The following is a 25163-nucleotide window of genomic DNA, read 5'->3' as shown; positions in this document are numbered from 1 at the left end:
TACTTCTCAGGAATAATGACAAATCGAGAGGCTCGACTAGAAGGAATCGATGATAATCTTTTATGTTATATATGGTAAACAGAGAGACAAATGGAGAGGCTTTTGTGTTATATATGATAATTTTTTTTAATATACAAATTAGATTCAAGACTTACTATTTGTAATTGTAAAAAGAGAAAAGAAAAGGAACGAGTTGTTTCATGTCTGCAATGAAATTCCGATTCAACCATCCCAATTTTTTTGAAGCTTTTTTCTTTCCCATTTTCAGTTGAGTAATTTGAAGTCCCTTTTAGCATCTCACAAGGAATTTCTCATGCATCATTTTACTATATTCCTGAACTTCATATGCTTTTGTCATACGTGCATGAAAAGAATACTCTATTTTGATTATCATGATTAACTGATAAACAATGATCTTGTGCCTAAGAAAATAGTAAACTAACGCTCCTCCATGATTTTACACCTTTAGCTATTTGGAAATTTCTGTATAGGCCTTTTCAAAATGAACTTCTCATTTTCACGGCAATGATTTTAAACCTGGATGAGCAAGTGACCGAGACGAGTAATTTTTAGTTCACAGTTCAACCATTCAAGTTAAAAGTTCAACTTTTTTTCATTTATATAAGAAATAAAAATTCTGATTAAAACTAAGTAATCCAAGAAAAAGGAGAAATTTTACTAACAAACAAGTTCAGAAGTCCACATTTTACTGATTTTTACCATTCAACCATTCTTTGACCAATTTTTTTGGTTTCTTCCAAGAAACAAAATTTCTTTTTGTCTTGTTCAAGTTTTAAATGAAACCAAACCAACGTCATGGCCTCTTTGCAGTTCAACTGGTTGAACCGATCTATTAATCCAATTTTCAAAACACTATCCCCAAATTGCCTTCATTGGAGGAAATTTCTACACAATAAGTCTATATCCAATTAGGCTGTCCCCAGGCTACAGCTCAAAATTATTGATAACATCAGGAGCAACTACTACGTATACGTATCTTTTTTGGTTTTTTTTTTGGGGGGGGGTTGGCTGCTGTGGCAAATGGACACTGATAAAAACGACTTCTGACTAATAGTCACCTACCCTGTATTCAGTTCTAAGCGGTATCTGTGATTTCAGTGTATATATTTGGAAGAAATGAAGCAAATCGATCAACTTTTTCCATTAGCTTCCGGCAGCAAGAAATATATTTCCCCTGAAGCTATCAAGCTAATCAATAAAACTGTTGAAGACAGCATGGAGCTAATCATCAATAAGCATTCAAGGACCTATATCCTTCAAGCTTCCTGTTCCATTGCTTCCCTTGTACAAAAAGCTACTATAAACTTCTACATTACAAAATTCTAAACCCAACTATAACAACAAGGTCAAAAATAAACTAGCTCTATGTATGTTAAAAGGGGAAAACTATTGCAGATCTATAAAACTTTGCAGATGTTAATCTATTTTGCCATTTGATATTTGAAATCTTCATTGGTTGGATTCTTCACTTGATACTTCAGTGTTGCATATTGGGCATGTCTGGCAAAACCAACAAGATACATACATGTATTAGCAAACAAATATCAGACTTTAAGGCGAACTCTGCTCAAAAATATTTACCATACCTTGTTAATTCTGAGCCATTTCGATCCACAATGGGCATGGTATACATGTTTGCATGGCAAATTTATTTGCCGGTCCCCTCTTTTGTACCTCATTTGGCAGATGACACATCTGGGTCGCAAAAATTTTTTTAAAAAAAATGACAAACAATTAAATTATTAGACGAAAAAAATTGAAGCAGCAACCCAAAATGAGTGAACCTGACCTAGGTGTGTGTGTGTGTGTGTGTGACAGAGAGAGAGAGAGAGGAGCAGAGAATGATAGAAACCTTCTAATTTTGTTCATTCATGTTCTTTCACTATTCTTTATGTTTTCTTTCTTCTTTCAGAACTTGACAAGGGCCAACACATTTAGATATAAAAGAAAGGGCAGCCCCATAATAGATCTCTATTACTCTTTCCTAGCAGGTACTTAGTCTTACAGAAAACACAAGTAAAAGAGTGACACAGGCTCGGTAGCCTCAGCTAGAAACTAACAAAAAAATACCGAGGCACCTGCTGCCGTTTACAAAGGAAATGAAGCAGAAATGCTGGATTCTGGTATCACATTGAATGCAGCAGTATCATACATTATCAGGTATTTGTGATACTGGGGACTCTGTATATTTTCCAAAGAGTAGATAAGGTTAGGTAACTGATTTCCTTGTTGGGGTCAAGAAACCCATTCTTGATTTATTTGCTCAAATCTTGAAATGCATTCTTGAAAACAATCATGGAACTGCATTAATATCAACTAGTGTTACTTATCATTTTCACAAGCCATTGCTTTGTCAGTGATCAACTGGTGAGCACATAATGGGTATCATAATTGATCACCCTGCATAGACAAGGCATAACAACAGGGAAACCTGATCCGCAGGGCTTCTGCCATATGCAGTTGAGAATGCTTAGGTGGAGGCTACATTACTGCCGCAAGCAGAACTGCTCTTTCCAAGGGTTATCGTATGCACTAGACTGGGTATCATACAAATCTTACAAAGAACTTCTCAAATGTTTATTTCACAGCTAAACATAATTTCATGTAGATAGAGTGATTTTCGACCACATTTGAATGATATGTGACAAAAGTAACCAATGTAAACAGGTACAGATAGAGAGAAAGGCAGAGTGTCAGAAAGGATAGAGGCTAACAGCTGTGGCTCACAAGCAAGAAGAAAGCACAGTGGCACATTCAACATGAAATACATCTTAGTAAGAATATACCTCTCAGTAGATCTTTTTTTGGAGAAAATTCCCCCAGATTTGTACTTTGAGGTCGGAAGTAAATCAATAAGTTCTTGTGAAAGTCCCCGGTTTTCAGTCCCAACTGCTTCGCCCAACTCAAGTAATTCCTAAAAATAATATCATAATTAGATTTCATCTCCAAACAGTTTGTCTAGTCATTCTTAACATTTGCTTGTAAGAATCTGTACACCGAGACGAGATATCAGGTGTTTTACTTAATCTGTCGAAAGGGAATAAATATAGCAAATTCCTCATTTTGTGTAATCATACACTTGTAAAATTTACTCACCCTGCTGTTGCTAATGCAGCTACACCAAATACTGAACTCTTATTTTGCTATTCTAGTGCCAGAAGCTAGAGAAATGAAAATGAAGACCATTTTGGATGTTCAACAACATAGTCAGCAAAAAGCCATGAATTTGGAATTATGGAGTCAGTTACCAGAACGGCAACAGTTAGAGAAGCACAATGAAGAAGTCCTTTCTTTTATTCCTTGTGAATTTAGTTTAAGAGTTTGGGACTTAAAACCCACATGGCGGAATACATAAAAGAAGATTGATATTCACGTCAAGCACGTCTTTCTTTGGTTATGAAAACTGGTCAACTGGTTGAACTCTGGAGAGAAGATTTTGTTCTTTTAATTGATTTTCCAATAATGTGACTTCGAGAAATGAAGTTTGCATAAACATTCACCAAAGTTCATGGCAATCACCAGCCAAAAATCTTTTTGATCCAGCATTTCGAACTAAAACAGTCTAATAACAGTCTTATCCACTGAACAGGGCATAAGAGAAGCCTCATACTTGCTGATTGAATTTCAACCATTATAGGTTCTAATAAGAACACAGGTCATTGTAGCACATAAAGAATATAAGTTTACAAAATGCAAAAACTTCAAACATTTGTACCTCATAAGTCATGTTGTCAGGATCAATATTATCTTCCCAAACAGCCTGCAACAGTGTAGGAAAAAGAAAGTACAAATCAGTATCTTCCTCACAGCCAAGCAAAATAATATTTCCTATTCGTAAGTGATGAGCTGAGAATTATGAAGAGATAAAGAAGTATATAATCATTTACATACCTGAGTACCACCAGAATCTTGCTCATTAATGTTGTCTGCAGAGGTTTGAGCTGTGCAAAGGATAGAAAATGAGAATGCTAAGTATGAACAACTCATCGAAGATAAGGTCAGAATTGCATTACCAAGCAACAAAAACTTGTAATGAAACTGAAAAGAGATCTACCTCAACAAAGGAAGTAACACCCTTAAGACCAAGAAACGTAGAAAGTCAACATGATATTTTCCCCGTTTTCATTTGTTTAAACTGTAAGGGCCAAACAACAGAACAAAATCTGGAACTCACATTCTTCTGGGATGGCCTCCATACTGGGGGCTGGGTTCGCCTCCATACTGGGGGCTTGGATCTCTTCCGAAGGCATATCTACAACTGGCGGTTCTTGTATATTCATAACAGAAGGATAATCCCATGGTCTCCGGTTGTAGTCCATCCTCATAAAGTCATCATTTACAATATAAGGGCTATAATAGGGAGCATTTTCTGGGCCAGATAACCCAAATCTGTAAGAATTCATAGTCATTGACCAATATGCAGATTCCTGCAAATAAACCACCAATGAAACACATTCAGCATCACAAAGGAAACTTACACATGCCCATCCATCTCAAATGCTCGGCAGTGTCTAAGCAAAGACAATAAACAGTAAAATTTTCAAAAAGTAATACAATCAATCGTGCAAGTGCAGTATACAAATTGACAATTTATTTTGCATCAATTGCTCCTTTCTCATATGAAAAAACCATATAAAAGTGAAACCAAGACTCTTTCCTCTCAAAATTATACTTTGGAGTCAATGGCATCCTGACACATTTGCACTAACAAACTGCAGATAGCTACATATATCTCATTGTAATGAACAAGTACGGAACAAACTAGGTCAAATTTTTTATAAGAAAAAGAAATGAAATGTAACAATGAGACAGCATAAGAGGTTCCCCACTTGTTACACTAGAGCTGAGCATTCATTAGCTTGACCATAAAACATTGAAGCAGAGCCAGGCATCATAGTTTAACAGCTTTACATCTTTCAAGCAATTCAGGTAAATGATATCCAACTAACAAGCAGAAATTTATGGACATGTAATAGTGAATTAGTATATCCTCAGAATCCCACCACTAAGGAAACGATTATGAGCATTGATATGTATATAGCTTTCATAAAAGATCTGATAGGACAGCCTAAACAAGGAAAATAACATTCTTTTCTGTTTTAGAGCAGAACAACATTTAGTTATTATTCTTAAGCACTGCGCGTCACTATTTCATGAAATTACAGTTGGGCCCTGAAAAAAAGAAGGAAAGGAAAAAATTGCAAAAAAAGGAAAGGAAATTGCAGTGCCCCCAAAAAGGAAAGGAAAGGAAATTGCAAACAGAAATTGCAAAAAATTTGGGCCCTGAAAAAAAAAAGGAAAGGAAAAGATTACCTGATGATCATGAGGCATTGGTGGAGGAGGGTGAATATAAGGTAAAGGGGCTTGTGGAAGACCTCCAAAAAAGTCCACAAAACTGTCTGAAGCATTATAAGGATAGCCAAAAGTATTCATGTAATGCACCTCCATTTGATGATTTCCATCCATTTCTTTGACTGCTGATCTCAATTACCCAAAACAGCTGCAAAATGAACAATTCATTATATCCTATAAACACAGAACCAAAAAAAAAAAAGGAAAGCTAAAAACCCAGAAAATCCCCCATTACATTTCAAAAAAACTGAAAAAAAAAAAAGAAGCAAAGAGCAACAACTCTGAGTCTAGAATCTTTAAAGAGTATTTAAACTTCAAGAAAATTCTGCATCGTTCTTGTTTCCTTAGAAACCCCTGCATTTTCCTACTTTCAGAACTAATCTAACAAACAACCAAAAAATAAAGCATGTCTTCATTTCATAAACCCTTTTATTTTCTTTCTTTCCTCTGTCAAATTCATCCCACTATATCAATATAATAAATTAAAGGAAAAAAAAAACTCAATTTTCTAATAGCCCAAGATTGGCCTGAATGGTAAACTCAAATTTCAAAAAGGTCATTGTTTTACAAATTGTAGCAAGCGAAAAAAAAATAAACAAAAAAAAACAGGGGACTTCTAGAATAATGGGCAATCGTACAAAAGAACCTACCAACAGCAACAACAACAAAACTAAAATACTCCATTACATACTCGAAATATGCAACTAAATTATGTAAAAATGAGAAAAAGAAGTACTGGGATTTACAAGAAGATATCTCAAAATGTGAACAACATAGACTGGGATTTACAAGGAGAATTATATACAAGTATGAGAGACAGAGGATGAAGCTATGGAAGAAGAAAACGGACACTTTGAGGATGAGTACGGAGGCGAGAATGGGGACAAAAGGGGGAAACGGAGGTATGCTTCACTTTGTTGTGTTCGTTGCTTTTTGGCTGTGAGCTAGTTGGAAGAAGAGGAAACCGTAGACGTCAGTAATGGCAGTGTCTGTATCTCTAATCTGTCTCATCTCATCTCATCTCATCATTTCTCTCTCCACTGTTGGGACTGTGGAATGTGGGGAGAGAAAGAGAGAGACTGTGTGAGTGTGTGCGGAGAGGCTCAGCGGCTTATGTCGGACTTGAGACACACGCTAGCTTTTGAAGCATGAAGTACTAAACGCAGATTTAGATAATTTTTTCTTTAAATTAGTTTGTGCGCGTTGTGCGGAGTGTAGTGTGTGTTGGTTTGTGCATCTTCTCATGAGATATGGAGGAGCAAATTTTGAGATATGAGTATGGTTTTTCGAATTGAGAAGTATGTAAAACACAAATGTGCTTGGCTAGAACATTTTGGATACGCACGTTATCTTAAATATTATTTTGCTTACATCATAAATATATTTTGATAATATATTTTATAATGTGATGTATGTATTTACGTTGCAAGTAAAAACATAATTTTTTATTAATTATATAACTAGACAAATTTTATGACGCAAGGTGGTTAAGCTTTATTTTGAATAGAAAACAACAATAAAGATTGGAAATATATACGAAAACAGGTTATTTTTCTTATAGAAAAAGACAATATGGATTGAAATGTAAGTAAATTAGATTATTTTCAATAGCAAAAGACAACATAAATTGAAATGTAACGTACATTGTGTTGTTTTGAATCACAAAAAACAATATAGATAGAAGTGTAACGTGCATTAAATTATTTTGAATCATAAAAAATAATATAGATTAACGTCTAACATACATTAAGTTATCTTGAATCCATAAAGACAACATAAATTAAAATGTAACATATGCTATTTTAGTAGAAAATATTGAGTAGCATAGATACGAGTTTTCTTTAAAAGCATGATTGCATCATTTAAAGATAAAAAAAAACAATTTAGAGAAGACTGTAACGCCTAAAATATCAAATTTGTATATGTTTTAATAGTTATTTATCAAAAAAGACACTATTCAGTGAGAGTGTAATGCTCGAGAGCTTATGTCAAATGTGTTAGCAAAATTGAATATAATTAGTAACAATAAGAAAGGTTATAGAATATTTAAAAAATTCTAAATTTTGTAGAAATTAACTAGCTTTTGTAATTATTGAAATCTTATCACATTCCATTAAAAATGTATAAGATAATTTATCCACCATATTAAAGAGCGCTTGGATTTAGTAATCTACTTAATGATATTGTTTTCATAGATGAATTAGATTATTAGGTAAACATGATTTTGAAGCATGAAGTACTAAATGCAGATTTAGATAATTTTTTAAAATTAGTTTATGCACATTGTCTATATTTGTTTGTGTATCGTCTCACGAGATATAGAGGAATAAATTTTGAGATATAAGGAGTATGCTTTTTTGAATTAAGAAGTATACAAATATGTTTGGTTAGAATATTTTGGATGCACATATTATCTCAAATGTTATTTTATTTGTATCATAAACACATTTTCAAATACTTTTTTTATATTCTTAATTATCTTTTTATCTCACATACATCATATCACAAACATTACTATAGTAATTATTCCAAATAATAGAGTAATTACGTTTGAATAGGAGATACTTTAAAAAATTTTATTTACAATGACACTAAACACTTTTTGTGATATGATATATATGAGATAAAAAGATAATTAAAAATTATGTTTACAATACAAGTGGAATAATACTCTATCCAAACACACTCAATGTTGGGAAAAAAATTTTGAAATAAAAGTGTAGCATATTTTATGATGTGGTGTATGTATTTACATTGCAAGTAAAAATATAATTTTTTATTACTTATATAACAAGACAAAATTTATGATGCAAGATGGTTAAGCATTATTTTGAATAGGAAAGCATGATAAAGATTGGAAATATATAAAGACGTGTTATTTTTCATGGGAAAAGGCAATATGGATTGAAATGTAATGTAAATTAGATTATTTTCAATACAAAAAGATAAGGAAAAATCTATCAAAACATCCCTCACATATTGTAAAATAATTTTTTTCATCCCTAACTTTTAAAAGTGCAATTTTACATTCTTTACAAATTCACATGAATCAAATTTGATTCCTATCTAGATTTTCAACTAATTTTTGGCCAGAATCCACCATGTGACTTGCACGTAATCATTTTTTACGAGCAAAATTGTCAATGAATATTTCACATAATTCTATTCATAATTCCTCACATTTTACAAAATGAATTTTTTTGTCCCTCACATTTCACAAAATGAATTTTTTTATTTCTTAGTGATCATGTGTATGAATAGTATTTTCTTATTTTTGAAAATTCATGTACATGTCTATTTGATTTCACTTGAACAGTATGAATAGCATATAATATATCTCTATTTGATTTCACCTAAACAAACTAATTATAGTTGTAGATGAAATTAAATAGAGATATATTACATGCTATTGTTTAGGTGAAATCAAATAAATATATACATGAGTTAAAAAAAAGCTATTCGTATACATGATTAATGAGGGATAAAAAAATTCATTTTATGAAATGTGAGGGACAAAAAATTCATTTTGTGAAATTTAAGTACCATGAATTGGATTATGTGAAATATTATTTATCAATTTTGCCCCTCAAAAATGATCACGTGCAAGACACGTGGTGAATTCCAATTAAACACTAGTAAAAAACCTAGATAGGAATCAAATTTGACTAATATGAATTTGTAATTGACATAAAATTACACTTTTAAAAGTGAAGTAAGGAAAAAGTCATTTTACAAAATATAAGTGATGTTTTGAATGATTTTTCCAAAACAATATAAATTGAAATGTAATGTACATTAGGTTATGTTGAATCGCAAAAGATAAGATAGATTGAAGTGCGACATAGATTAAATTATTTGAATTGTAAAAGATAATATAGATTGAAGTGTAACGTACATTAAGTTATTTTGAATCATTAAAGACAATATAGATTGAAATGTAAAGAGCGCTATTTGAGTCGAAAATGTTGAGTAGTATAGATATGCGTTATCTTTAAATGCATGCTTGCATCATCATCAAATGTTGAGTAGTGTAGACATGCATTATGTTTAAAATGTTGAATAGTGTAGATACGCGTTATCTTTAAATGCATGATTGCATCATTTAAAGATAAAAAAGACAATTTAGAGAAAATTGTAACGCCAAAAATCTCAAATTTGAATATGTTTTAATAGTTATTTGTCCAAAAAGAGTGCAATGCTTGGGAGCTTCCATCAAATGTGTTAGAAAAATTGAATAGTAATTAGTAACAATAAGGAAGGTTATGGAATATTTAAAAAATTCTAAATTTTGCGAAGATTAACTACTTTTTCTAGTTATTGGGCTCTTATCACATTGCATTAGAAATATATATGATGATTTATCCACCATATTAAAGAGTGCTTCGATTTGGTGATCTAATCAATGATATTGTTTTCATGGATGAATTAGTTTATTAGGTAAACAAGCTTTTGAGACATGAAGTAGTAAACGCAGATTTAGATAATTCTTTTAAAATTAGTTTATGCACGTTGTGTATGTTTGTGTGTGTAGCTTTTCATGAGATATAAAGGAATGAATTTTGAGATATAAGGAGTATGATTTTTTTAATTAAGAAGTATATAAATATGTTTGGTTAGAACATTTTGGATACACATATTATTTCAAATATTGTTTTGTTTGTATCATAAATATATTTTTTATTCACTTTTTTATATTCTTAACTTTTTTTATCTCACATGATTCACATCACAAAAATTGCTATAGTAATTTTTTCAAAAAATACAGTAAGTGCGTTTGGATAGGAGATAATTTGAAATTTTTTATTTAGAATAACACTAAACACGTTTTGTGATATGATATATATATATATGAGATAGAAAAGTGATTAAAAATTATGTTTGTAATACAAGTTGAATAAAACTCTATCCAAACACACTCAATGTTGGAAAAAAATTGTGAAATAAAAATGTAGCATATTTTATGATGTGGTGTATATATTTACATTGCAAGTAAAAATATAATTTTTTTTATTAATTATATAAGGGAAAAGAGTCCCAATGGCCCTCCAACTCTTACCCAGGTAAAGTTTTGGCCCTCCAACAATTAAAGATAAATTTTTTGCCCTCGATCTAACAAAGTAGCATATTAGTGGTCCTTCTGTCAAATCCAGCAGTTAACTATGACGGGAAGCTTCATCTCATGAGACGCGCCACCAAATATGAAGGGCACTATAGTCTCTAAAGGATGGTTGACCAAGCAAAGAGAGGGTAAAAAAGGTTGCTTCTTCTCTTACCTTAAGTTAGAGCAACAAAAATCTTCATCCAGTCAAAGTTGGAGCTGAAAATGCGAAGAATGAACAGTTCCCCTCTACCGGTGTGCAGATGTGAGAAAGAGACTAGGGTGATTACTTTGTGGACTTCAAAAAATCCTGGGCGAAGGTTTGCTGTGTGTGCAGAAGGTTGCTGCGGATATTGGGCATGGATCGATGAGGAGATGTGCCGACGGGCTACAGAAATTATACCTGGCCTTCTTCGAAAGATTAATGCAACTGAAAAGGACAGAGATGAATACGAAGAAATAGCAAGAAGAAATGAAAGAAAGGTAACAAAATTGAAGGAAAAAGTTAAAGAATTGGAGAAAGACATTCGCAGCAAGAAATGGGTTAATAAGTTGCTGGTCAAATTGCTTTTTTTAACATGGATATTGATTTGTTTAATTTTGATGAGTTGGGGCCAAAAAAATGGAAACCTTGTCAGTTTTCGGCAAATACAAGGTGCTTGCAAACACCTGGCCCTTTCCAAGTTGAAGTTTGCAGGGGAAGAAGATGATCCAAATTGTTCATTTTAATGTAAATTTTTTATTTATAGTTGTATGATGTATCTGCAAAGCTTGTAATCAAATCTGTGTTTGTGCTGTTCCAATGAAATATCTGCTCATCTCTTTTTATTAAATAAAAGTGTTGTAGTTCATTTGTTTGACTCAATCAATGAATTGGTTTGGTATTGTGCTTAGAAAGAAGGCATAATAATGGTGTAAGAAGAAGAAGCAGATAAAGCCATGTTGTATACATCATAATAATCACTTGACAATGAGCATCAAAAGGAACTGCTATAATACAAAGTTGCTGCTCAGCATGTATCCAACAAGCAACTGCTAGACAAAAAAAAAACAGAGAAGAACTGCTAGACAAAAGGAAACAGAGAAGAACTGCTAGACACAAAAACATGTTCTGATATGGTAATGAATTGTCATCATCAGTTTACACAACATAAGACAAAAAGGGTTTATGAAAAAAAAAGAAATGGGTCTATCATGGCTGAGTTCCTCTTCTAGTGGCTGTTCCTTCTCCCATTTCTCTGGCACCTTGTCTTCCTCTTCCTCTTCTTCTGCCTCTGCCTCTGCCTCTTCCACTCCATCTCCCCCTCCAGTTGCCAACTGTGAATGGGGGTTCTTTACCCAAATAAGTATAGTTCTCATTGATGGCTCCTTTTTCCGTATCAATAAGCGGCTTTGTAGCTGAGTTTTTTCTTCGCTGTGAATGATGATGTTGTTGGCTCTATTGTGGATGTTGCTGTCCAGTTTCATCGCTAGCCTGTTGCGTTTGTTGCTGCAAATTTTGAGAAGACTGGCCTGATTCCTTATTCTTATCAAAATTGTAAATGACACGTGTAAATACATGGTGGATGCAGAATAGTGAAAAATTAACAGCAATTGCAAGCACTTACTGGCCTCTCTTTTTCTACTGATTGCTGCATCTGCTGATTACTCGGTTGAGCCTCGGATGACTTGTTAAAACCTTGTTGTGCTTCTTCATTGGGAGGCTTCTTGCACGTAGCTGCGTTATGACCAACCTCACCGCATTTTCTACAATGAATGACAATCCTCCTCCTCAACCTTCTACCATGATCCCTCCCCTCAGACACATCCCTTCTCCTGGCCTTTTTAGGCCTACCAGGTTGAGTAACTGGTATTGGTGGATCCAACACAGGCATGGTGGATGAGGGCCAATGATCCTCGCCACTAATTGGCTGCAAAACATTCTCATAAATCTTGAAGAAGAGACCTCTGCTATAAGAACGATCCAGATAATTGTAAGGATCCTCTTCTCGCATGAAGATAGCAGCAATTGCATGACAGCAGGGAATTCCACTAACCTCCCATAATCTGCAAGTACAATATTTTTTTTGCATATCTACTGCAAATTGGGCCCCTCTTGGACCCTTAACTTGATAGCCATGCAGTGCATTCTAAATGGGCATCCACTGACTTGAATGCTTGACCCTAGTCTGAACAATCTCATTAATTAAAGGTTCAATGGAGCCCTTGTATTTCTCCATTGCAGCTCGTCTTCTTTGGATCCTGTCCATAAGATATTCCCTTATCAGTTCCAACATTGTGATGATAGGTTGGTCCCTTGCATCTTTAATATGAGCATTGAAGGACTCGCATAGGTTATTCACTATCATATCACTCTTCACGTGAGTTGGAAAGAATGCTTTGCACCAATGTCGAGGATAAGGAGCTTTCTTGACCCATTCATATGCATCCTTATGAAAAGTTTGAAGTTCTTCCATTGATTTGTCGTACATTTCCACTGTTGTGCAACATGTTATATTCCACATCCTATCTTTAAGAGCCAAACCAGGATGCTTTTTCTTGAAATTATGGTACATATGTTGCATACAGTACCTGTTTTTACAAAGTCATTTAAGTCGTTATTAAGCAATTGAAAAATTATAATGCAAAAAAAAACTTGATAAAAATACCTGTGCTCACATCCAGGTAGAACTTCACTAAGTGCACTGTCTAGCCCCTAAAATGAAATCATGATACACTGTTAGCTTCTACCATATTTGAATCAAATTTTGAATTTCAAAGTTTCATATCATACATTTTGCTGACCTGATATAAAAATATAGTGGCACTGATTTTCGATTTCCAAGTTCTCATTTAGATATTTGAGAAACCAAGTCCACTGCTCAGTTGCTTCTCTCTCCACAACTGCCCAGGCAATAGGCCACCATCCATTGTTCGGGTCTGCAGCAATGGCAGTTAGTAATTGTCCTCTATAAATCCCCTTTAGATGGCAACCATCCAGGCCTATTATTAGCCTACAGCCATCCTTGAATCCCTTCTTCAGTGGTCCTAAATAGCAGTATAATCTCGTGAATTTAGGATTCCCCCCTGGTCCTCTAAATGGAGTAAACATTATCTCCATTGTACTCCCTTCATGTGTCTTCTTTATCTCAGCACAATACTCCCAAATTTTCTTGTATTGGGCTTCAGCCGACCCCTGTATCATTTTGATAGCCAATTTCCTCGCATTAGAAGCCACCCATTTAGAAATTTGGGTTTGATACTCCTCATGCACTGTTTGCCTAATCTCCCGAGTTGGCATGCGAGTGTTTGATCTAATTCTCTCCATATATCTATTTGACAACCAATTGGCCTTCAAATTTTTATTTTTCCAGGCATGATTACAGTTTTCATGCTTGGCATATTGTCTTCACCACCAAATCTGCTGTGCCAAGTGCCTTTTCAACTGAGGCAAACACATACCATGGACATGGATCTTTACACCTGGCTCTCACCCTCTTTGGTTCATTCTTCTTTGTGTACACTGGCTTTCCCATCTTAATTCCATATTCTTGGATAGCAGCTTTGAATTGGGCTCTTGACTCAAATTTCAAACCTAACTCGAACCTTGTATCAATCTTAAATTTTTTCCAGGAAAAATCTTTATACCTACCAGCATACTGCTCAGCTTCTTGATCTTCCTTTGATGAATCAGCATCACTACTTAGATGATCTGGGATTGTATCTTCTGCCAACGCATCTACTTCTGGTGCAGAATCTTGGGTCTGCTGCTGCTGTTGTGTTTTTCTTCTTCGCCTTACTTGTTTTTTTTTGTTGTGCTTGCTGTTGTTCTGGGGACTTTTTTGTTTCAGTTTGTTGGGTAACAGCCTGTTCAGTAGTAGCCTGCTCAGTTGCTTCTCTTCCCTGCTATGAAGGTCCTCCAGTTTGCACCTCTTCTAATGTGCTTCTACACTGAGTTGGCTCGAATGTCAAATCATCAAGAAGATCCTCATCTCTACAGTATTCTACATCACCACTGAATCTGTCACATTCATTTTCTGATCCAGAATCTTCATCATCTCCTCCATTTCCTTCATCTTCATTAGGCTATTGACACCTCAATCCTTCTTGTGCTGTATTAGTTTCTCCAACATGCTGCTGGCTATGACATGCTTGTGCATCACCACTTTGTCCTCCAGTTGAAGTCACTACATGCTGTTGCTCAGGTTGCTGCTCACTTAAGGACCCTACATGTTGCTCAGGTTGTTGCTCAGGTTGCTGCACATGTTGCTGCTCACTTAAGGACCCTACATGATGCTCCTCATGAATAGATGCTTGTGCATCACCACTTTGTTCACCAATGTGCTGGTTCTTGGCTGTTCTTCTATTTCGACTCTGTCCTCCAGTTGAATCTCTAATTAACAGCCTCCTCTTAGAAACTAGGTGAGAAAAAGATTCCTCTACTACACTACCCTCCTCATCCAACTCTTCTATCAAAACACCAGTCTTCTTCTTCTCTGTTGGTTAGATCACTGTGGGAGACTTGCAACTATTAATTTCTTCAACTGTTAGATGGTTATAATAGACTTCCATTACCTTGTACTTATAAGTCCAAGCACAAAATTTGTTAACATCATCATCGGTGCACAACTCTCTTAAACCATTTGTTAGATCCTTATTTGGTTTAAGGTAGTAATACATTATGGCAGCATTGCGATGTCCCATTTTCTCCACCATTTTATTTAGTCGAATGGTTGACATTCTTTCGGCATCACAAAGGTCTACATAGTCCACGTCTCAATTAGCATACCATATATACTGTTTCCACATAATTCTATCCCCATGATGCATCCGAATAGTAAACCATTCAGAATCAGTCTCTACAATGGCAATTGGGATAAAACAGTCAACAAAAAACACACACAGGCTGACAAATGAAATGCTGAATTGGTCAGTATTCAGCCAAAAAAAAATTACCCTAAACAAATAAAGTGTCCCTTTTCAGCCATTAAAATACATCACTTTCAAAACAACCTCCTTTGTCCGACATTGTCAATTTACAACAACCAAAGTAGGACCACAAATTGGACCACTTACCCTCCCAACATCACCATTACCCCAACATATAAACAAATAAGTCTCATTACACATGCATATAGTAAACAAATAAGTTTCAGTACACATTACCCAAACATATAAACAAATCTTAAACCCAAATGGGGTAGTAAACAACAATTTCAATTATCGTAAACAAGGTACGGATCAAAGTAGTCATCTTTCCTCCGTATTTGCCACTCCATTTCTGCCTAAACAACCCCTCCCACGCCGGCAGTTACCACTTTCGCTGCAGCGTCCGGATTGAGTACTCTGATTTAAGTCGCACTGGGATTTTACAGCAAAGGGGGTGAAAATTGTTAGAGGAAAAATTGTTGGTGAAACTGTTTTTACTCTGTCTTGGCAAAGAGACTATAGTGCCCTTCATATTTGGTGGCGCATCTCACGAGATGAAGCTTCCCGTCATAGTTAACTACTGGATTTGACAGAAGGGCCACTAATATGCTACATTGTTAGATCGAGAGCCAAAAGTTTATCTTTAATTATTGGAGGGCCAAAACTTTATCTGAGTAAGAGTTGGAGGGCCATTGGGACTCTTTTCCCGATATTTTATCGCAGATTTGGACTCCAACCAAGGAGTTACACCTGAGCGTGATTTTTGACTAGCACTAAATCTTTGGTGAGTGCTTCCAAATACCTGATTGAACTTTAATACTTGACTAATGTGATCGAATGATATTTGATTAGTATGGTCGGGTAAGGGTGTACTTTATCGCACTTGCCCTAATGTGATATGTACTTGTTTATTGTTGCAATTGACTTGATATACTTGTGCTTGACTTGTAAGTACTGAGCAGCAGTATGTACCACACTCAATCCGAATGGGAGGTGCCTCTCATTCCTGTCTCCGTACTTTTATTTTGATTCAGTTGATTGGAGATGTTATCTCATCGACTTCTTAGGGACCCAAACCCCACTGGTTAGTTAATCGAGTCGAGTCGGCAAGGGTTTGGTCGATTAGATAACGAACCGTGGGTATCTAGAATTGTTGAGTAAAGTATTATCTCCTCGACTAATCGATATACTTGAGTATTACCACCAGTGTTTAGTTGGTATTCGGATCCGGTAAAGGGGTTGAATGGTGGACGAATTGGGGTTAAACGAAGTACTACTGGATTGGTTACTACTTGAAAATTGACGGAGTGTCAACTAACACTTGATCAAACTCTGGTGAAGTAATGGAAATTCGTTTCCAGAGAGCCATCTGTATCCTTATACTTTGATTGTTATTCGTAGTGTTATTGTTTCTTTTAGAAAAAGAATTTTACACTGGCTATTTCGAGATTTGATATTTGAAATGTTATTACCCACTTTCATGACCGTATTATGCTCGCTATTTTGCTACAGTGATATTTGTACTTTTAAATAATGGTCAACTTGCTATTTGGAACCTCACTGGGTTTTTAGCTCATTCCACGCCATTTATTTTCCTTACAGGGGGTACGAGCGAGGCGTGAGACTGGTACAGGCTAGCATAGTCTAGTTTTTGAAAATTTTGCTATTGTACTCGCACCGGTCGCTCAATTAGGGTTGAATGTATTGAGAGTTTAAATCTTGTGATATATTTGGAATTGTATGAATGTTTGAAATAGAAATGAATGTATTTGTACGTTTTAAACTTGGGAACTGCTATTTCTTTTATTCTTGAGGTTGCACCCTATTTCCTTGACGTGAGTGAGTGAGTCTGCCGAAAGTTGGGCAGGCAGTCCGTTAAACCCTGGGATAGGCCCTAGGGGAAGGTGGGGTCGTCACACTACATAACATAATCCAATTTAATAAAATTGGTTTAAAAGATTTGTTATATCCAGTATGGACAATATCATTGTTAAATTGTGACCTATTTCAAATTTCTATTGATATTTTAGTTGTATTGAAGAATTTCAAAGTAGTGTCTAAATAAGATTATTCTAAATTAAAATATCATAACAAAATTTACATTTTTTTTGCAATAGTCAAAATTGTTATACTTTTGATTATTAAAATTTTCTATTATTTCTATAAATCTGGGAAGTTAAAAAGTTGGGATATAACTGGGTTCGAGCAAAAGACAATTAGAAACAGTTCAGAATTATCAAGTTATGTGTAACATTATTCACACTACTTTCATTGTGGAATAAGATTTGGACAGCAATGCAAATAGGATCATTTGGAGAAAACAATATGAGATAATTGATATCGAAATAAAAAATCATGTCATTTTAGATTAAGTGTATTGTGAAGTTGACATTGGTAATATATGAACCTAACATCACTTTAAAGATTTAAAATTTTAACTGAAATTTATAAGACATTTTTTTAAAAAAATACATATGCATAAAATCTTTCGTATAAGCACAAACGAGAGCTTGTTAAGGCATGCTAAACTAAGAAGAAAAAGGTTTAAAATAACTGAATGTGATATATTTAAATATTTCCTTGATCATCTTCGATTTCTTGGGTATGATCTAATATTGATAATTATCTTGAAGTGTTAATCCAAAATATTAATAATCAAAAAATTAATACTACAGATAATATATTAAATAGAATATCACAATCATTACAGAATATATCTAAACCTCAAACTCCTAAAATAAATACATTAGATCAAATAATAGAAGACAATTCATCTAACGATATAAATAATTCATCTGAAGAATCAATAAATTCAGAAATTGAAGAAAACATAATTTTACCAATAGAAAACAATTTGAAGAATCCAAAGATAATCAAATAAATAAAATAAAAAGAAGAAGGATTTATAATAATAATAATAATAAAAATTGGAAAATGGTAAGTACAAAGAATTATTATCCAAGACCTAGCCCTCCAGATATTCAATATGAAGAAAGATCAAAATTTCGTACTACTAAATATGATGGAGACTCAATTTATGAATGGAATATAGATGGCAAAGCAGAATATGAAGTATTAAATAATTTACAAGAAATGGGAATGGCTAGATTAGCATACAAAATAAAAAATATTCAAGAAAGAAATATTGCAACATTATTAGTTTCAGGATTTACTGGACAATTAAAGAATTGGTGGGATAATGCTTTAACACTTCAAGATAAATTATCAATATTAGATCATACCCAAGAAATCGAAGATGATCAAGGAAATATTCAAATCCAATCAGATGCGGCAGAATTTTTAATAGTAACAATAGTAATGTATTTCATAGGAAATCCAAAAGAAGAATTAAATTCTAATAAAACGTTTTTAACAAATTTAAGATGTCCAACATTATCAGATTTTAGATGGTATAAAGATATGTTTTTAACCAATGTATTAAGAAGACCAGATTGCAATGCCTCATTTTGGAAAGAAAGATTCATAACAGGATTACCCAGTTTATTTTCACAAAGAATAATGGATAGTTTACAAAAGGAAATGGGAACAGATGTAATTTCATTTGAAAATATTACTTTTGGACAATTATTTGCTTTTGTGAAAAAAGAAGGATTAATGTTATGCTCAGAATTAAAATTACAAATAAAATATGGTTCAAAAACAAAAGAAGTAGGATCATTTTGTGATGCATTTGGAATTAAAAGAATTAAATCACCCTCTGCATATAAAAAGAAAATTAAAAAATACAATAATAAGAAAATAAGGTACAAAAGAACTGAAGGAAATAAACCTGAAAAGAAAAGAAAATTTATTAAAAAGAAAATTATTTGCTACAAATGTGGAAAAATAGGACATAAAGCAAATAAATGTAATTTAAAAGAAAAAATTACTGAAATTTGTGCAGAAGAAGAAGAGATTAAAAATAAATTAATAAACTTATTAATAAATGAAAAGGATCAAAGTTCAGAAGATGATTTTTATAATGATTTAACTAGTTCAAACAGTGAAAAAGATTGTAATTGTTATAATACTCCAAAATATATAAATGTTATAACTAAAAAAGAAGATAAAGAATTCTTATTAGATATAATAGAAAAGATTAATGATCCAATAGCTAAAAAAGAATATTTGGAAAGATTAAAAAGTTTAATTATTCAAGAAGAAAAAATGCCAAAGATAATAGAACCGTTTAGCATTTCGAAATTAATAGATAAATATCCAAATATAAATATAATGAAAAAAGAAACTACTAAAGATCTTCAAACAGAAATCAATAATCTTAAAGTACAGATAAAACAATTGCAACAAGAGATTATAGAATTAAAAACAAAAGATTTAGAGATAGAAGCAAAAATAACTTTTAATAGATAATCAACCATCAACTTCTAATTCCAAAACAGAAGAAATATGTATATCTGAAAAACCAGTAGATGAAGATCAATATTTAAATACAATAGAAAAAATGACATTTCAAAAATGGTATGCTTTAGTAACTATTACTGTAGAAGATTTCAAAGAAACACATGTAGCTCTAATAGATAGTGGAGCTGATTCAAGTTGTATTAAAGAAGGAGTAATTCCTACTAAATACTGTGAAAGAACAAATGAAACATTAATGGCAGCAAATGGAGAAAATTTACAAGTAAAATATAAATTTACAAAAGGATCAATATGTAATAATGAATATTGTATCAGACATAATTTTATAATTGTAAAAAATATAAATCATGATATAATACTAGGAACACCTTTTTTAATTCAAATTTACCCATTTGCAGTAAACCATGAAGGAATTTCAATAAATATAATGGGAAAAACTATTACTTTTAAATTCTTAACTCCAATAAGACAAAGAGAATTACAGATTTTACAAACATCTTCTATTTATAAAACAATAAACACTATTACTAAAGTAAAACAACATATAAACTATATTAAAGAAGAGAAATCTTATTTAAAAATTGAAGAACAATTAAAAGAAGCTAAAATACAAAAAAGAATTTTTGAATTAGAGGAATTATTGAAAAAAGAAATTTGTGCAGATATTCCTAATGCTTTTTGGGATAGAAAACAACATATGATAGAATTACCATATGAAAAAGATTTTAATGAAAAGAATATTCCAACAAAAGCTAGACCAATACAAATGAATTCTGATTTATTAGAATTTTGTAAAAAGGAAATAAAAATATTAATAAACAAACGATTAATAACACCTTCAAAATCACCTTGGAGTTGTGCTGCATTTTATGTAATGAATCAAGCTGAAAAAGAAAGAGGAGTTCCAAGATTAGTAATAAATTATAAACCATTAAATAAAGTTTTACAATGGATTAGATATCCTATTCCTAATAAAAAGGATTTGCTTAATAGATTATTTAATGCAAAAATATTTTCTAAATTTGATTTAAAATCAGGATATTGGCAAATATTAATAACTCCAAAAGATAGATGCAAAACAGCATTCACAACACCTTTTGGCCATTATGAATGGAATGTTATGCCATTTGGATTAAAAAATGCACCATCAGAATTTCAAAATATAATGAATGATATTTTTAATCCCTATAGCTCATTCAGTATTGTATATATAGATGATGTACTAATATTTTCAGAATCAATAGAACAACATTTTAAACATTTAAATATATTTTTAAAAGCAGTTAAGAAAAATGAATTAGTAGTATCAGCCCCAAAAATGAAATTATTTCAAACAAAAATAAGATTTCTAGGACACAATATATATCAAGGAACAATAAAACCCATTGATAGAGCTTTAGAATTTGCTACTAAATTTCCAGATGAGATAAAAGATAAAAATCAATTATAAAGGTTTTTAGGATGTTTAAATTACATAGCAGATTTCTTTCCTAAATTAAGGCAAGAATGTTCTATATTATTTAATAGACTAAAGAAAAACCCTAAACCTTGGACAGAGGAACATACTCAAAAAATAAAATATTTAAAAGAAAAAATTGAATCATTACCATGTTTATGTTTACCACATCCTAAAGCATTCATGATAGTTGAAACAGATGCATCAGAATTAGGATATGGGGGTATATTAAAACAAAGAATAAAAGAATCAAAAGAAGAATTAGTCAGATTTCATTCAGGAACATGGTCTGACCCTCAAAAGAATTATTCAACTATTAAAAAAGAAATTTTATCAATAGTTTTATGTATATCAAAGTTTCAAGATGATTTATACAATAAAAATTTTTTAATTAGAATAGACTGTAAATCGGCAAAAGAGATTTTACAAAAAGATGTTCAAAATATAGTTTCAAAACAAATATTTGCTAGATGGCAAGCTATTTTATCTGTTTTCGATTTTGAGATTGAATTTATAAAAGGAGAGAATAATTCATTACCAGATTTTCTTACTAGAGAATTTTTACAAGGACATGGATCGTGAAATGATGGCCCAAAGAACTGATCGAGAATATACAAATTATTTAAGAACCCAACGAGATTCTCCTAAATTTCTAAATAAAGAAGCAGTTCTCCAATCCAGAGGATATCAATATTTTATTCCAACCAGCAATGGAAGACAAAGCATTCCAGCCTATCAAATTTCCAAACATGATACAGTTTACATTCAGAGAAGCCCTTATGCAACCCTTACTCCAAAAGAAAGAGCTTTTCTCCTTCAGAGAGAAATTCAGAGAAACCTTATCAGAATTCAAGTTCTTCAAAGAGCTAGAAGAAATGAGCAAAATCCTCAATATGAAGAAATTCTTCAAGATTACAAAGACCAAAATAAACAATTATCTAATCAACTTAAAGATGTTGTTTATTGATTTTGCAGGAAAATGGATTCAAAAGCAGGAAATTCTAGACCAAAGACTCCTCAAGATTATGAGATGAGTCTTACTCCTGTAACCCAAAATAGATTCCAAATACTACAAGATTTCCCAGCATTGACTTATAGTCAAGCTGCTTGCACTCCAACTTCTTCTCAAATAAGACCTCTTCAACAAATTCCAAAACCCTCAGAAAAATCCATTGAAAACACCTATTTCATAAAGCCATTCACTCAACATATCACTTTAACCAGATTTCAAGAAGTACCTTTGTATTCTACACTTAGTCAAATTACTCAAAGAATCTTTCCTCAAAAATGTTTTTGGCAACCTGATGATCCCTCAAAAAATTTGGATTATTATGAATTGATTCTTACAGATACCCAATCTGTAGAAATATTCCCAATTCCAGACAAAAAGAATCCAAATATTATTAGTCATTCAAAATGTATAATAAAGAAAGTTTGTTCTCCTAATGAATGGACTTCTCTTTATTCAAAGAAATCATTCTCAGTCAGATTTATTCCAGATGGATTTACTTATCAAGATTACAAAATGGCATGGTATCGTGCTTTTTTGTATCGACCATTCAATCATTCATGGTTCTTTACATTCAAAGAAAGCTGTAGCAGAGAATTTCCAATTTGGTTCAACCATTGGTGGAAATGGTTCGGTCCTCAACCTGAAATTTTACCTCCAAATGTTCTTATGGGATTTCAAACCTACCTCAAAAAAGCAAGGGGGGAAGAATATACGAGGCCAATACTATTTCACATGGAATTCAAAGTATCATGAATATTTTGCTGGAGTTTCAAAATTCATCAAGAATTAGAAAAACCACTTCCAATGTCATTGGTCAGAGAATTCAAGATCAAATGGTGGACAGGATTCAATCAACAGTTTGGAGACCAAGCAAACGTGATAAGATTTCTAACTACAGGGGACAAACTCAAATGGACAAATCAATCACCTACTTCAACAACTATGCCAACCACTACAACAACTTTGCCAACTACTTCAACTATGCCAACCACTCCAATAAAGAAAGAAAAAGAAAAAGTTGTTAATATGGTATCCGAAGCCATTACAAACGACTTTTTAATGAAAAAGATGATGCAGGACCCAAAGATGCTCAAAGAATATTTGGACTATTTGCAAAAGCAGGATAAGAATGAAGAAACCGACAAAATTGAGGAGTCAGCAGGATCATCCGAATCTACTTTTGATCCTTTCGGAGGACCATGCAGACAAGATCCAAATGACTTTTGAAAAAGATGTCGGCCACATTCCAAAGAAAAAGCAAATGAAATTCAAATGAAGATGAAATGCAAGCTCGAAGAACTCTATAAATAGATTCAAAATCAGAAGAAGAAGCATCGAGTAAAAATCGGTGAAATCCTCCGGTGTAAACCTCTTAGAAAATCCCTTACCCACTCTCAATTACTCTCAAACCACTCTCAACTACTCCCAACTACTCTTGTATTCATACTCTTGTATCATTCTCCAAAAATTTAAATAAGAAGATCAAAGTTGGATTCAACAAATATCAAGCTTCCGTTAGCAACTCTAATTCTTGTAAGTTCAAGTTTAATACCAATATTTTATGCACATTTCAAGTTATAGTAACCTGGGTAGAAGTGGTATCAGAGCCACAGACATATACATGCACATGCATATTTAAGATTTTGAACTATTATTACTTTATTTTGAATTACGTTTCTATTTTGACTTGGCTAATTCATGCATTTATGCTTACATATTTTTAAACTTTTACTGAAATCATTGGTAAGACTTTGATGCCTTGTGAGACCGTTGGTAAGTCCAGGGTAGGATGTTCCCGGCATAGTGCTCAGTTGTTCCTGATTAGGTAAAAACTTTAAATAAATATTAAACATGGCTGCATTTCTTAGACAATTAAAAATAGGATCTAATTCAAAGCAAGATAATATAGTACAAAGTCATGAATATCATATGCCTATAAATAATTCAGATTGGACAATCCCAGAAGAAAGAATAGAACATATTTATAGAATAGGCCCTTTAGATTTCAAAACAGCTTTATCAGTCAAAACACATGAAGAAACAATATCTATTCAAGAAGAATATCAATCAATTCCATTACTAAATCATAGTACAATTCAAAAATATTTAAGTAAAGGATATAGATACATTCATATAGGTTTAATACAAATTGCAGTAAAACCTTTATTCCATTTAGGAGTAGACGCTCCAATATATTTAGCATTAAGAGATACTAGACTCAAAAGATATAAAACTTATTTACTTTCTATGATTCAAACAAATGTATGTAATGGACCCATATATTTTAACTGTGCTCCAAACTTTTCAATAGATTTAACAGACCCACATATTTTGAACTCAGTAATATTAGATATTCATTTACAAGGAAATGAATTTGAAAAACATACAAAGAATTTTGCAATAATATATAGAATATATTATAGACCCTTATCTTCTCATCTAAATCCTAAATTTATAATGACTCCAACTCTTAAAGAAGAAACAACTTTATTACAAGTAGATGCAGATAGAGCTACAACTTATACTCCGAAAAGATTAAAATGGAATGAAATAACTATACCCAGTGAATTTGAAATTAAAAATTCACAAATAGCAAGAAATATAGAACAAACAACTGCAGAAGATATTATAGAAAAACCTGATGGTAATACTCTAATAAGATTTTCATCATTAAGAGAAAAACCTGATTCAACTTATTCTTGGCTACCAGCAAGACATTCTAATTATGAATCTACTGAAATTAATTTTCCCTTAGAAAGTACCTCAAAATTTAAATATAAAACTCCTATTCCAGAAGTTATAAATCAGACTCAATCAGAATATTCTCCAACCCATTCACAAATGAAAGGAGAAATAAATGTTATAAACTAAAGATCTTCAAACAGAAATCAATATTCTTTCCAAATATTCTTTTTTAGCTATTGATTTCTGTTTGA

General features: G+C 32.6%; 1 protein-coding gene across 4 annotated transcripts; it reads right to left on the bottom strand.

The window, feature by feature from the left end:
- Positions 1 to 1138: 1138 nt before the first annotated feature.
- LOC113762674 (E3 ubiquitin-protein ligase BIG BROTHER-like) lies at positions 1139 to 6474 on the bottom strand. Of its 4 annotated transcripts, none has more exons than XM_027306227.1 (8): positions 6120 to 6474; positions 5335 to 5521; positions 4196 to 4448; positions 3913 to 3962; positions 3737 to 3781; positions 2808 to 2935; positions 1608 to 1716; positions 1139 to 1521 (listed from the first exon to the last, which is right to left on the bottom strand). In XM_027306227.1, exons 2-8 carry the CDS (start codon positions 5485 to 5487, stop codon positions 1471 to 1473), a joined length of 789 nt encoding a protein of 262 aa, XP_027162028.1. In that variant the 5' UTR covers positions 5488 to 5521; positions 6120 to 6474; the 3' UTR covers positions 1139 to 1470. The 4 variants fall into 4 exon arrangements, with proteins under 4 accessions (XP_027162028.1, XP_027162030.1, XP_027162031.1 ...); XM_027306229.1 differs by having other exon boundaries at positions 6163 to 6474; XM_027306230.1 differs by having other exon boundaries at positions 6179 to 6474.
- Positions 6475 to 25163: the final 18689 nt, after the last annotated feature.

This window comes from Coffea eugenioides, chromosome 2 (assembly GCF_003713205.1).
Source record: "Coffea eugenioides isolate CCC68of chromosome 2, Ceug_1.0, whole genome shotgun sequence".
Classification (NCBI taxonomy): domain Eukaryota; kingdom Viridiplantae; phylum Streptophyta; class Magnoliopsida; order Gentianales; family Rubiaceae; genus Coffea; species Coffea eugenioides.
This window is presented reverse-complemented; position numbering and strand designations above follow the sequence as displayed.